Source organism: Opisthocomus hoazin, chromosome 2, assembly GCF_030867145.1.
Source record: "Opisthocomus hoazin isolate bOpiHoa1 chromosome 2, bOpiHoa1.hap1, whole genome shotgun sequence".
Classification (NCBI taxonomy): domain Eukaryota; kingdom Metazoa; phylum Chordata; class Aves; order Opisthocomiformes; family Opisthocomidae; genus Opisthocomus; species Opisthocomus hoazin.
Window position 1 is genome coordinate 65,007,389 of NC_134415.1, and position 15,549 is coordinate 65,022,937.

Here is a 15,549-nt window from a genome sequence, read left to right on the forward strand (position 1 = left end):
TTTAAAGAAATTAATATTTTATAGACACACAGTTTTGTATATATGAACACACATACATAAATCTAAATATTTAAGTGGAAAAAATAATGAGAGATTTGATACAAAGGCAAATTTTCTGTCTTGTACCTTTTCCTTTTACATGTAGGTTCTGTATGCAAGGATAAAACTGGATATAGTTATACACATTTGTAACCGTTTGCCTGTATGGTCAAGTTTGCATCTAAATATTTGTGTTTGAAACTGTTGGATGTTGTGCTTTTATGGACGCAGTCCTCAGCTGGGAGCAGAGGTACTACTTAAATTGCTGAGGCATGTACTCCTTGTCTTAGCATGTTTGTATTAGAGCACAGCAGAGGGGTCTGTAAAACTTTCATGATACGCAGCGGCAGTCGAAACTCTTCATGCTGGTAAAACAGCTGGAGACAGTTGAAAGTCCTGCATTTAACTACAACTTAAAGTAGTAACTTTTGTATGTTTGTACATAAATGCAAATTTAATCAAAACTTTTCCTTCTTTCCCATGTCTTCTGGTAACCGTTGCCATAGATGGGAATCTGAAAGCGGGTTTGCTAAGCAGAATTTGTAAGCTACAGAAACAAATTAAGTATGAAAAGTTGATACGCATCATAGAATCATTTGTTCAAACCCACATCTCTCTTGCTTCATCAAAAAAACATGGATCCAGCCATCATTGCTATTCGTTCTATAAAAACCTTGCCAAATTTCAATCCATTGCTATTTTTAGTCTTCAAATAACTTTTTTTTTTTAAAGAAAAAATTGTTCTTTGTCATCTGATCAAAACCCCCCGGTTGAAAACAGAAAGAAGAAAAAACTAACTTGCTATGACCTTAAATATTTGCTGCAGTCCTTCCCTCTTTCCGGCTGCTATCCCAGTGTGTCCATTCCTCGTCAGGAAGCAGTGGCTGGGGAACTGCAGTCTGTGCTAAAGGACATTTCCAAGTAGATTTTTTTTTTTTACACACAGTTGTGGCTGTGGTTTCAGTGTCTGTGCTCTCTGCTCCAAGAACCATAACCTTACTAACATAAGTTTACTGTGTTTGAAGGGTCTTAATCTCTCAGGGGATCATGGAATTTTTTTGTTATGGTGAAGGAGTTGAAGGGAAGAACACGTTTGCATGGCATGACTGTGGGGAATCAACATGTTGGAGTTGCTGTCTCAGAAGTGTGCTTTTGTTACATGAAGGGGAAGTTAACCGCTGGCATTTGAGAACTGTGAAGCTCCTCAGGATGCTGCTCCCAGGGCAGATGCTGGTGCCTTCTGGACAGCTCTGTGCTGCTGTGAAGTGACACCCTGACTGCTTTTACCTTCCGCAACGCACCGTGAATTTCACTTGCAGAGTAGCTCCTGTACGAGTTTTCTTGGCTGGTCTCTGTAGAAGACCACAGTCTTGGGAAATGCAAACAAATTGAGTAGCACCTGATTTAACCGTATGTTTCCAAGGTTCCAAAGGACATTGCAACCCAGTTTAGCTTTACTTGCTGTTTGGGTTAGCACTGTAGCTAGAGCAGTGCGTTTCACAGAATAGCATGTCCTTTGCTTGGTTCTTCACAGCAATGAACTAATGCATGGGGTGCTGTGATTTTCCTTCTGAGAGTGTACCGTTTTGACCTTTATGAGTGGTTTCAAGTTATATTTCATGACGTATATGCTTCTATATGCTTTTATATACTTTGCACAGTTTTTCTTTTTGCCAGGATACTTCTCGTTCCCTCCGAAGTCCAGCTAATCCTTAAGCTGAAAGCTTGGGGCAGCTGTTTCCCCCTCAGTAGAGGGTCAAAACCAATGTCTCCTGACCTTCACATTTTACTCTTAGCCACTGTGTATTTTATAAAGCAGACTGGATGTTTTCCAGCGAGACATTGTACGCACTCTTTGAGCTGAAACAACGCGCTGTATGTGCTTTCCTATGCACTACTCATCAAATAAGAGAATACATGAAAATTTCTGTTTCCATGCAGTTGTTAGCCAACTGTTTTGTGAATTGTCCCCTGAAACTGAGGGGACCTTTGTCTCCGGCGTGGTTATAGCTCACCATTCTGGCAGGACATTGCAAATATTACAGCTACTTGTTTTTCTCCAGTCTCCATTACAAATGAAAAGAAACTGAAGTTAAAGGTTAAGAATGTGGTTTCTTGACTAAAGTTAATGAATTTTGCAAGAGTGTATTTAGCTTCTATTACAATATTTGGAACAGTTAAAAAGGGTGGATTTGACAGTTTGTAATTTAAACTGTGAAGCACATTTTTGTCTTGTCTTTTAGCTGCAGAATCTCAATAAAAATAAAGAAATTAAACTCTAGGTGTTCCATCCACCTGTTTGTTTGCTGACTTTTACCTATTAATTTATCTACTAGCCTCTCTTTCCCACTTATACATAGAAACCCCTTTGTTGTCTTTTTCTTTTTTTCTGGGGAATTCAAATGGAAACTCCACTATAACCCTAGGTGTAGCTTGCTGTTCCAAAGCCTGAGCTGAAGTGGTCTGTTAAAATACAAGTCTTAGGTTTTTATGATACCTGCACAAGGTGTATTTTTAGTATGCGAGTGTGTACGTTGGACACGTAAGAGTATGGTGTATTTTCCATCCCAAAGAAGGGTAATTAATATGTACGCCCTCTGCTCCTTCTAGAGCTTCCCTTACATAGGGCATGGCAGCTTCTGCTTGGCACATTATCTCCCTGAAGCAGATGGATTCCCTGGGCATTGAGTCTTGATGAACTTGCAGCGTAGCGAAGGCAGTGCTGAGCTGTGAGTTAGATGCATTTCACTGGTGCATCATCCGCCCATTCACTCAAAACGAAAAGATGAGAAGTGGGTAGAAGGCTTTCGGTAGAGTTGCTCAGAAGCTGTCAAAGCAAACACCGAAACTGAGGGACTGAGAGGGCTGTGTATTGCTTGGGAGTAGCTCACGGACATGCTAATTGGAAGTTACCCCCCTCACGGTTTCTCTAAGGTAACACAGGTCTGCAGTAGCAGCGCATGCGCATTTGTGTGCATGCATGTCGCAAGGGAGGGGGGGAGGCAGCGACATGACCCCTCTTCCCATCTCTTACATGGACCGTGGGCCGTGTCCATTAGCCGTGGTGCAAGAAGCCGTGCTGGCCAGCAGGCAGTGAGCCTGGACAGGGACGGCTGCCAGCGGGCAGCAGCAGGGCCTCCTCGCTGCTTCGCCCGTAACGGCACTGCAAGCCAGGCACTGCGCACCAGGGCCTGGCAGCACTTCCCCATCGGTCGGGTCCCTCAGACCTGCGCGCGTCGCCTGCTGCCTCTTCTTCCTTTTCTTGCTTGCATGGGTGAATTTTCTTACTTCCCTGTGGCTTTGTTTTCTTTTGCACATGCAGGTGTTTGCTTCTTAGTGCAGTGGGGATGCTCACAGTTCACGTATTTGGCTTAATACTCTGAATCCCAGTCTCGTAGGCACCTTGCTGGTGACTGAATTAATTAAAAGAGGGACCTATGGAAAAAACAGGCTCTTAGTTTCGGTTCTGTCATTCGTGCCTAATTTCAATGTCTGAAATAATAGGTATAGAAACTAATGAATAGTGGAGGCTGTTGCCTTTTAGAAACTGGAATTTGTTTGTACTTGCTTGTGATTTCCATGGAGTCTTTTGTGTCTGTTTTTCTCCCTTGTAGTCAAGACTGCTGAAGAGCTGATGAGTAAGGGTGACTGATCACAGCATACTGTACACTTACATGGAAACTTTCATCCAGGAGTTACTAACTCAATTTTATTAACCTTGAGTAATGCATATAATGCTATATGTGACAAATACGGCGTTTTCATTTCAGAATGAAAATGAGGTCATTGTAACATGCAGTGGCAGAACCAGGTATCCAACTTGTATCCAACTTGACTTACTTTTGCAAATGCAGAAGACCCTCTGCGCTCCGCAGCTCAACTCTTTCTACCAGGGTGCCGACTGGCTACGACAGAGAGCTGGACCTAACATGGAGGGGAGTGCAGCTCCTCCATGATCTCCAGCAGATTGTGATTCAGCTGGGACTGTGGGGAAGGCAGCAAATCTATTAAATTAATCAGGTCAGATGAGAAATAACTCATTTTGTTCTCCCTGCTCTGTGCTGACACTTTACACACACGTGCCAGAGCCTCAGTGAAGAAGCAGTTGCGTTTCTGCCCTGGGGATGATGGCAGAAAATGCCTTGGGGCTGGCTCGGGTTTGTAGTGAGGAAAGAGCCAGAACAGGTGGTGATTCAGGAATATTTCCCATTGCAGCGCACAGGTGAAGCTGCAATAACGTACAAACTGCTCTGTCACCCTGCTCCGTGCATGGTTACTGATGGACGTGCTGGTTCGGTTTGCTGCCTAAGGACAGCAAATGCCAAAGTGCCAATCCTTGTTGTTCTTTTTCAAGGACTTGGATGTATTTTGACTCATAGCTTTAAATTAAAGGAGAACTGCTTAAAGGACTGCTGGTTTTAGCGCAGTATTTCAGTGAACTATTTCTGATCCGTTAGCTAAGCGTTTTGATGATATGAAGGAAGACGGCTCCCAGCTAGTACTGATGGCATGCCTGCTCGGTTGTACCCTGTAGGTCAGACAATAAACTGATTTTTTTGGTTTGTTTCTTTGGGTTTGTCTCCTGTGTGTCAGCCTTGGGGAGTTTTTTGATAGAAGACCATTGCTCTGCAGTTGGTGACATTGTACCATAATTGTGTATATTTCATGAAACAACTTGTTCTTTTCTTCTCCTCCTTGTGGGACGGTGCATAACGGTGCAGTTGTCTTTGCTCCTCTGACCCTTCAAAGTGTGTTTTGCCTTCTAGCCTAAAACCAGGATGATAATGGTGTAATTCAGGTGTCCTTCCTGCCATCCATGATTTTGATATTCCCGGTTACCCAAAGGCGGCCTCAGAGCATTGCTCAGCAGCCTCTTATTACCAGGGCTAGTGAAATGCTGACGGTGTCAGGCTGAAGGAGCAAGCCCATGCTCACCTGTGGTACACCTGCGGCAATTTTCTGGGGCGGTGCACAGGTGACTGGGCAAATGAAAGTGCCCCTGAGGGGCTTTTTTGTTTTCTTTTAATAGTAAACATTGTTGATAAAGCTATGTTGCATCCATTAATCAAAGATAATTTGGCACACAACCCCTGCAAAACAATGATTTTTTTTTTTTTTTAATTTTAGGAGCAGGTCTTTTAGCAGGAGATTGCAATTACTGGATTGGCTGTTGTTTTTCCAGACTTTTTCTTCAGAATTTGTTCTCTAGCCTTTCTTTAAATTTAGGACTGTCAGTCACTGTTTTGGTATAATTAATTTTCTCCTTGTCATGCGGTAAGCCTCTGTACACTTTGGTCCTCCCCACACAACCAGGAATGCCCTCTTTGTTCGACTCCTGCGGCAAAGAAATTCTTGAATGAATTTGGAGAAGTTAGTTACAGATTTCTTTCTTGACCTACAGCAGCTCTTAAAAAGATTTTGCCCTTTCTGTGCCCTTTGTCTGAAGAGTAAGGCAAACAAAAGATAAGGCAAACTAATTCATTACTTCATTGTATTTGTTTTCTTCCTCACATAAGGCAGAAGACAGCCCATTCCTAAAATCATTTATTTTATTAATTTTAATGCCAAGCACTTTGCACCTGCAGACATTGCTGGGTTTATTACAGAAGAACTTTTTGTTTGTAATAATCACAAACCATAACACAATTTCACAAATGCTGGGTGTAGTATCTAATTGAAAACTCCACCAGTATAGCTATAGCTAGGGTAGGAACAGAAATAAAGTTGTTTCACTGAAAATCATCTTTCAGTGAAAAGAACAGACACATAGATAAAGAATTTTGCTTTGGCTCCTGAATTTACATGTGACTAAAGTGGAGCTATGTCCCTCCTTCAAGTAAGAGGTCAGTGCTTTAGGTTTAATTCTCTAGGAAAACAATTTCAAATGGTTTCAGAAGTTTTATTGGAAGAAAGTTATGTGGGTTTTTTTTCTCAATGTTTATATTGGTTCTGTTCATCCCTGTTGCGTGGAAATGCTTAAAATTCATTTTTCTTCTACATTTGAATATTTGGAAAATTGTGTTTCTCATGCCAGTCTTGAAGGGTATGACAAGCCCTGTAGCTGTGAATCTGGGAGCGCATGAGCAGCTCTATACTAGTTGTTTCACTGATAACCTGAGAAGGTCCGTTCATCACAAGTCACCTGCCTGCATTACTTTTTGCAGGACAGAACGCATCCTTCTACCTCCTGCTATGGTGAATATTTATCTATTTGAGTTATTTGAATCACAGCATTATTCTGATTATTGACAGTGGATTCTACTTTAAAGGGCATACTTCCAGCCTGATCATTTGAGTAAGTTGCTGATTTCATGATGTTTGCTGTGACTTTCCCCAAACAAATTTCATCTTCTGTAATAATTTTTAAAATATTTTCTTCCTTCTTCACTGTAGAAGGAAACTCCACCCTAATCAGTCCTCGAGTGGAACGGGTAATATGATACGTACTATCAACTGCAACAGATAAAAGCAAAATATTTTCTCTCGCTTTGGAGTTACAAGAATATTTGGTTTTACTTATCAAAATAATGGTTAATATCTTTTCAGCCAGTGCTCGGTTTCCGAGTAGATGCTGCCCCTTTAAAGATAGCCGGGGCTGACTTGATCTCTCTTTATCTCCCCCCTCTTATCACCAGCGGGACCACAGTGCCTGGTCTGCTCGGGGTCTGGCTTTGCTTAATGCTTGAGCTGACTGCAGGCTAAACAGTGTTGGGCTGTGACAACCTTCAACTTAAAATTTTATTTTTACTCCAGCTGTTTTCTTTGGATAGTTTTTCTGGGTGGGTTTTGTTTGTTTATTTGTTTTGTGTGTTTTATGCACAGTTTGAGAGGGAAACATGTCAGAATGATTCAGGCTTTAGAAGAAAAATCTCTTTCAATAGTTGGCACCCATCCAGGGTATCAGAAACGTCTCTGCAGATCGTTTTGGTTCTAAAAGGAAAAGGGACTTAATTAGATGTCCCAACAGCCCTGCTTCCTGGCAGTCAAATTGCGATGCGCTTTGCTGTGCAGCAACACATGAAGCAAGACAGAAACAGCTTAAACCCTCATCCTTTTCGCATGAGTTGGGCAGGTCTGAGCTCACTCTAATGGTACAATCTTAAGTATCAAAAATTGGTACAAGTATATACGTATTTTTTCTACATTTATTTCCCTCCATCCTGTTGCATTTTCAGGTTAGGGCAGCTAAGAGAAACGGTGCTAGTGATGTTATGTTTTCACCAAGGGAAAAATGACACTGACAGATTTCTCTAGCTGTTCGCAGAAAGCTGATAGAAATTTCAGTGACTTCAGGGTAAGGGAGAGAATCAAAGTCACGGTTTGGTGTGTCAAAATTCCTGACTTCATGTGGTTAAAACATTTCTATTTAAAAGAGCATGGCCAGTCCTTATTGAACATGGATAAACATGCACAATTCTCCATGTCCGTCGTGGTCTCCTCTATGGAGCCAGTCTATTTAGCACCCAGTCCGTAGGAGCAGTGCCTCCATCTGAGGTGGCGATGACAGTTGGCATTACCTCCTCTGCTTCTCCCTTGATGGGGTAGGTCTGGCTGGGATGTGTTCCTGGAGGCGGCGCTTCACACTTGTAGCTGTCTCTTCGTATGCCGCTTGACACGTAATGCTTTACACAGTCAGCAGACTTTGTGATTTCCATGTTACGTCCATAGGGTTCACCCCAGTACAATGGGGCACCTGGTTCCCTGCTGTCAGCCAAATGAGATGTAGGTAGTCCGAGAACCGGTTCCCTGATGGGACTCGGATTTGGGACCACGTGTGATGTCCTGCAACTGTCACAGCTGCCACAGAGGGTCCAGGCACCTGTCCGGTTACTGCAAATGCCCAGGCAACACAAGAGCGTCGCTTGGACCTCCTGCCTTCCTAGACAGCGAGGTCTACCACCTTTGAGGCACTCAGTGGGATACCAGGCCTCCTGGGTTTTGCTGCTTGTAAAGCTGTGCCTGTGTCTTTGGGACACTCATAGAGTCCTGGCACACTAAAATGGGGTGCAAATAGATACTGGACTGCTTTTATGCTTTATTTATCTAGGCATTCCCTCCTTCCCAGTGGGCATCAGGGAGGATCCCATTCGGGTTCCTCTGCTCTCCTCCCAGTGAGCGTGGGAGAGGGAGCTGGTGAACAGGACAGAGGGTGTCCCCCGAGGAAGGGACGCTAGTCCAAACCCTCCCACAGCAGTACGTGACATCAGCGTTGTGGCCCAGAGCAGTTTCTGACTTTTCAGCACTTTAATACCACGTTGCTGCTAAGCTGTGTTTAATTTCTCAGACAATATTATTGTTCCGTAGTTGTCTTCCTCTTCCTTGTTTTATTGACAGTATTTCCCCCTGCATATGTGGAGAATCGACTGCTGGTTTTGTCTCTTTTTTGTTTTTTTTCTACTTGTGTTTGTGATTCCCCTAGAATCTGTCCTGCTGTTTCTCAGTCGCCAGTGGTGTGTTCGCAGCTGCTCTCAGTCCCCAGTGACTATCACTGATGCACTGCTTACTTCCCCTTCCAGGTAATTAATGAGTAGATTTAACAAGATTGGACCTTAAAATCCCTCTCGTATCCAAGTAACCTTCCTCCAGCTACAATATGTTTTTGTTTATTTTGCCTCCATGAAGTGTTTATTCCTGGAGCCCTCTGAAGAGTTATGGTAGGAAATAGTGCATGCATGCCTGGAGCACCAGAAAATGGAATTAAGGGGAACGGGCCCTTTGCTTCCTGGAGCATAAGGAAATCTTGACATTGGTCTGTACCCTTTTTAGCAGGATTTAAAAGAGAAAAGGAAGGCTAAGCTGTATAAACGCTGTTTCTGGATTTTGAGCTACTCCACTGCAATGTCTTCACTTTTCTGCCACAGCAGCTTGCTCTTAGCTCACTGTAAAATGAAGTAACTTTTCTTACCTGATGACAGACACTTGAAACGTGATACTTTAAGATCTAAGCACGGCTAATGGTACTCAGCGTCTCATTAGTGCTGCTTCATCTGGGGTCTAAACTGCCGTTTTCAAGATGTCCAGACAGGTTTTTTTCTGGAGCTCCACCCAAAGATAACATGCGTTTGCATGTGTTCTTTATTTTCATTTGGCTTTACGTGGAGGATTTTAGGACTCGTGCATTTGGAGAGAGCTGCAGTTCTCGCTTGTTCAGTGAGGTGGGTTACCCTGACCCTTGCCTTGATCCCTGGTTCTTGTGTTTCTCTGCTGTGCAAGGCCAGGCTCTGTAAAAGTTGGTCAACACTCAACACAACACAGCTGTATTTAGACCCAAAGCACGGTGCTGGTGGCAGCTCTTTGTGACCCTTATAAAAATAAAATGCTTGCAAGCTTGTGTGCTTCTATTCCTGAAGGTCTCCCCCGCAGAAATAGGGTGTACGTCAGAAATCTTTTTAGCCATAACATCTCTGGCATTGAGGTGGGAGAGCAGTCTTAAGGCGCACGGAAAAGAATATACAGTATTTTTAATTAAGACTGTGGAGGGTAACTGGTGTGTTGTGGAAATTTGGTACCCCCAGAACTGAGATGTTAGTGGGGGGGAGTACAGCTTCATGAGGTCACCATTGCTGACCCTGGCTCTGGAAACTGTGGCGTTCATCTTCATATAGGAAGTCGGTTAAGATGCAGCATGGTTTGACATCTTGTTTAGGTTTTTCCCAACTATTAATCTTCTTTGTACAGAAAACTGCGGTGGAGGGTTCCTCTGTCTCTTGCTAGTAGTCAGGTAAAGATGAGCTGTCTCTAGCTCGACTGGTCAGATACCCTTGCAAGAATTTTGTTTATTAATCAAGCCTGTATGTACAAATGAAATACGCAACTGCAGGGACAAAGCACTTTCTGGGGAGAGACCAGATATATATTCCAGAACAAAAAGAAAAAAAATCACAGAGAGCAGGTAGCCACTCACACCGCGCCGCTGAGGGGGCTTAAAGCAATGTGTTTCGCTACCGCTGGCCGTTGGCTGAACGCACAGCAGGGAAAAACCCGCTGCCGGGCCAGCTGCGGCGGCGGCCCGCGGGCCGGGGGCTGCCGGCGGTAACGGGGGGCTGCCGGGGTGACCGGCGGGTGACCGGCGGTCCCTCCCCGAGGTGGCGTTTCGCCCCCACGCCTCTCCCTTCGGGCCGAGCGGGGAGGTGAGCGCCGGGGAGGTGTCAGCAAGGCGGCGGCGGCGGCCCCGAGGCGCTGGGCGGCCGCGTCCCGCCGCCCTGGGCCCCGCTCCGCAGGCCGCAACGCGCCGCGACGGGGGGCGGGCAGCGGGGCCGGGCCCCCCGGCCCGCCGGCTCGGCCCCGCCTCGCCCCTGCCTGAGACGGCTGCAGGATGTTCTGCCTGAAAGGTGAGGGGCGGAAAGCTGGTGCCGGCGAGCGTGTGAGCTGGCTGTTGCCTTTGTTCCGGCGAGCAGGCAGCGGGAGGCGGTGGCCCGGCGTGCGTCCTGCGGGAGCCGGGCGGAGGGGCCGGGCGGGCGCGGGTCTCGGTCGGCGGGGCTGCTGGCTCGGGGGAGAGGGGCTCAGCGGGGACCCCTGGACTGGCAGGGGCTTTCGTGGCGGCTGGCTGCGCGGCGCGGAGCATCCTTGCTGGTGGTGCTGCGCCGGAGCTCCATTGACCGTCCTTCGGCGTTGCCGCCGTTTGAGTGAGGCGAGAGGAGCCGAGGCGGCTGCTCCGTAGGCACTCCTGGTGCTCTGCCCGGGGATGCTTCCTGTCGCTGAGGGATGCTGCAGAGCCGTCGGGACGGGGAGGGTGTTTATGTCCGAAGCGATTCTTATTTATTTCGTCTTTTTAATGGGACTTCCTAAGAGCGTGGCTCTGAAAACCACGCTTAGGAGAAGCTTATTAAAGCTTATTATTTTTGTTTGACGTCCGTATTTCTGTTTTTGGTAAAAGTCGGTATTACTGCTACTCTTCTCTTCTTGCTGAAGTAGTTGATGAAAGCTGAGGCCAGAGAGCTGCTGTAAGGAAAGGTTTAGGAGTTGCAGGAGAGATACTGTGCCCGGGGAAGAACTTAAGTACTTGAAGAGTTACTAGTGCTTGCTCAGAATATTTTGCTCTTGTCTCTGCATTACTTCAAAACGTTGACTGCTTTTACTCTACTAATGACTTACTTGTGCAAAGTCTTCCGTAAGGGTCTTGATACAGTCGCCAACCATGAATTAAAAAAGGCAAGAAAAAAGTTCCTTTCCTGCAAGTTTCAGAGTAGTGAATCAGTGTTTCTAGGGAAAACCTTTATGAATCGCACAACACAGTTTGCTGTGTAATGATTTATCTTAAATGAGATTGTTACAGTGTAAAAAGTCAAAAAACCTGCACTATTTACATTTTTTAACTGCGCAGGAGGTTTTCAGTTCACAACAGTTCAACACATCACTGGAATTTAGAAACAAGGTTTGCAGTTCACAGCAGTTCAACAGATCACTGGAATTTAGAAACAGTGAGAGATGAAACTTTTTAAAGCATTAACTTAGAGATACGGGATAGAAATTGTTGTTTAAATAAAGAGTATAATAGGTAAAAGTTTTCCAAGAGAGATGGGTAACCAGGCAGCGAAGAAGACTTGAGGCTTCTGTAGTCTAAAGCACCTGACTGAAAATGAAGCAAGGAGTAAAGTTTTCAGAGATGTTACACATGCAGCAAATGAGTTTGTCCAGAACAAAAATATTTTTTGCTTATGTAATAACATTGAATTTTACTTGCTTTTTAATGAATCTTAAGTTGCGTGTATGGAAACAAGTGTTTTCAAAATTTTCAGGCTTAATTTCTGAATAAGAAAAGTTGCTAGTTACATTACATAAAAACCCATCTTAGGGCAACGCTTCAAAGCAGTGGACAGATTTGTTGCGTAGCAATATATTTTGATTGTCTTTTTTTTTTTCCGTTTGCATGCCCTTGCATAGCATTTTCTCTAAGGCACTGTGCTTTGTGCTGTTTAATTAGTTTGTAGTAGACTTCTCCCTACCTTGAGGAGCAACGGTTATTGTGTATTACATTATTATACATTGAAAATCATGATACTGAAATAATCAGCTAGCGTAGTATCATTGTTTTTGGTTATGGTTTTTTTTTCTTTTTTAGCCTTAACTTGTGAAGGAGAGAAACAGTTGCACACCAGTCCTTTCACTGGGACTTGATGGTAGCCTAAATAGGGAGGAGGATTTGTTTGAAACTGCCCAGCACACTCGCCTTTCGATGCTGGTTCTGAGGGCTCAGGAAGAAGCAGTGTCGTTGTTTAGGTGCTGCCCTGGCTGCCGGCTCCCACGGTGTTTCCTCAGTCTGATCTGGCAAGTAGTCTTGATCAGATGAATTAGTCCCAGGTTTGCATAGGGACTGAGTTGGAGTATTTGATGGGCATGGGTATGCGTGGAATCAGCAATGAAATCCCACGGATGTGCATGGAATCAGCAATGAAATCCCTGCTCCAAACCTCAGTCTCCATGAGCTCTAGGGATCTGGCCATGGAGCTGCTGCCTCTAATTTTTTCTTTTTTCAGGTTCCTGTTTCTGTTTGCTCTAGGATAGTCCATACCATCAGCATGGAACCTCTTGTCGTTGTGCCCTTCCCAGATGCTCTTTCAGGTGCTTGGGGGAAAAGAGGCGGTGGGCGCTGGGTGCCTCTGTCCGTGCATCTCCTGCTCGCAGGAAGACCCGAGCCCTCCGGTGCCGGGCGGCCATCGCACCGCGCTGGGGTGCCTGACAGCCCTTGCTTCTGTGGCACGGCCCTTGAGGTGAAACACAAGTTGCAGTGGTGCTTGGTCGGAGTTGGGCATCTGCAGCAGAGGCCATGTTGCGTGCTTGTCACTGATCTTTGGACTGAAGAGGTACAAATGGAAGATTTAAATAAATTTTCTTATAAAAGAATGAATTCCTAGAAGGGTCATGAGCCGGCTCATTGGCACGTGCTGAAAAATGAGCTCATAGTTCTGTAATACTTGCCTGGAGTTTCTCTTTCCTTCATAGTTTTTGTAGAAGGAGAATAGTGCCAAGAAATGCTGTAAAGCAAGCAAGTGCGCTTGCTGCTTGCCTGTGCTTGGGAAGTATTTTCCGTCCTTTCTAGTCTTACAGCTGTGGATTTGAGAGGGAAGTCTTTTATACTAATAATAGCAAGAAGTTATTATAGAAGCTATCCATGAAAAATCCCAGGCATGTGCTGCTTGCTCCCTGGAGAAGGGTTCCATGCTAGAGATGCAGATTTTTTTTATTTATTTTTTGTAAAAGATCACAGGGCTGCTCACCAGTTGTCTTATGGGTTCTGTGCGCATAAGGACATTCCTTGGATTCCTTTCCTGGCAATGTTCTCATAAAATACCCGATGTTTGAAATCAGAAACAGATTTTCTCTGATGTCTTTAAACAAATGCATTTTCCAAGTCGAACTAGGCAAGCAAAAATTTGTACAAATTGCTTTCTTCCTTTTTTTTTTTTTTCCCCTCTCTGTTTAAAGGTTTACTTTTTTATGTGTATAACAGCAGGCCAAAATGAGGGAGGAGATGTGTAGTAATCTAAATGAAGGAATCTGTCAAAGTGAAGATTCCTGGTAGAATTTAATGAATTTAGGTTAAGCCTAAAATTGATTATGTAGCATTTGTTTCTCTGACTTCAATTATTTTTATTTCTGTCTCAGAGTTGTGTGTAATCACAATGGGACTCGTGAGTCAGACCCATTCTTTTTGTAATTGTTTTTTATGTCGTATGCATTATTTAATAGGGTGAGTAACTTTGAGGACGTTTCTTATCTGCAGTGCTTCCAAATACAAAAGCAGCTTGAACAAATGCAGAATTAGTACGAACAAATGCAGAATTAGTACAAACAAATGAGAATTAAGTATCAAGCATATGACTTTGAGTTAAAAAACATCTACTTTTGAAAGAAGAGCTCTGCTGTTTTTCTTTATTTCTCCTGTATCTTACGGAATTTCTTTTTCTGCTGTGCTTTTTCCAGTCCTTGATTGATTAGCACTGATTTTCTTATCCCCGCTGAAGTGCATGGCTGCCTGGTTCATCTCGGGTGCAGCTGGGCTCTGTGGCTCGCTCGCTCTGTCCGCTGAATGGAAGCGTTCACAGTTACACCTGTGTGAATGCCTGACATGCCAGGAGGGCCAGAGACCTCTGTCAAGCACGGTGTATTCACATGCTACGGAAAAAAACCCAGATTTTACTTAATTACTAAAGAGATTTCAGCATTTGAGACTGCTTAAAGTTTGAAGGTTTTGTTCATTAAATGACAAGTTGATGATCTCCTGCTGAAGGAAGGGGAGGTACAGAGGCGGGGAGGGCTGTGTCCGTGGCGGAGCGTGGCCAACAGCATCTGGCACAGGACTGGTCTCTCACTGCCGGGCAGCAGTGAGCAGGAGTCGCTTTGAGCTGTGCCTAGAAGTACGGAATGACATTGAACATAACAGAGGAAAGATTGTAGGTCTGGATAATAACATTCTCGCTGAAGTTAGCCAGGTGCTGAGAAATATTGAAGATCTCCATGTGCTTCTACTTTTTTTTCTCTTGAGTATCATTCAGCTGCTCCACCTACGGCTTCAGTCCTGCTGTGAAATGTTGTACTTGAGCACTAAGTAAAACACTGTTTCTCTGTGGATGAGTTTACAGTCTAAATACATTGGAAGGGGGCAGCATATATAAAAGCAAAGTGGATTTCCAGAGGCAGCAGAGTGCCCGCACTGCCTGCCCCACTTGTTTCTTGTCTCTGTTTGCAGCAGAGAGGGCAAATGGGAACCTCGGAGAGTCCTTCTGCCATGCCAACCTGTTCAGGGAGAGTGGCATACCCCGGCTCATTTCTGCGATTCAGAGGTTGCCCATAAATGCCTTTGTTCACCACACTGTGCGAGCGTGTTGTTCCACTCCCTGGAGCTGTTTCATGCGACTGCCTCTGAGGAGACCACCAAATGGCACAGGCACAGAACCTGCAGAATGAATGCCTATTGTTTGCTGTGGTTTTGCTTTGCTTTTTTTGGTCCTAGAACAGGGTGTGGGTGCCTGTTTTTTCCGTTAAATTTTTAAGAAGGCCAGTGGCAGTGGGTGAAGCAGGGTGAACATAATCAGGCGTTAGATAAAAATCTCTCCCAGAAGGTACACCAGCCTTTCCCAGGGCACACGGGGCTTTCGCCTGAAAGTGGTATGGTGACAAGGCAAGCCATATAGATTGAACTGTGGCATCGGTTAGTATTGAACCTCTCCTTCAGTAAATCTTTGGCAGATGGTTGGAAATGTGGAGGTTGGGATAGATTTCTGTATGTGCCTAGCTTTCAGAACTTTAATTCAGCTTGTGCTTTTCAAACACAGTGCAGTATAAATACACACAGACAAAAATACTTGGTGCTTGTAGTCCGTTAGTTTACTCAGGTGGTGTTCAGTCTTTAAGACTCTCTGGAAATTGACTTGGGAACTGTCACAACTGTATAATTAACACACAGCTTTTCCTTAGACTCTATTTGTACTTTCATGTGAGTGTCTGATCCACACTCTGCCTTTCTGCTCCATGTCTAGTTCTTTACTGCAGGCTGCAACAGGAGCTGTT

General features: G+C 44.6%; 1 protein-coding gene across 8 annotated transcripts in view; it reads left to right on the top strand.

Moving 5' to 3' along the window:
- Positions 1–15,549, top strand: part of NHSL1 (NHS like 1) — a 186,254-nt gene that overhangs the window by 79,733 nt on the left and 90,972 nt on the right. The window contains exon 1 of one of the 8 annotated variants that reach the window (XM_075413948.1): positions 10,291–10,370. The exons of the other annotated variants lie outside the window; for them this stretch is intronic. Coding sequence (XP_075270063.1) covers positions 10,355–10,370 — 16 coding nt within the window. The 5' untranslated portion in view covers positions 10,291–10,354. Of the gene's footprint in view, positions 1–10,290; positions 10,371–15,549 lie in introns of those variants that run through there. 8 annotated transcript variants of the gene reach the window in all.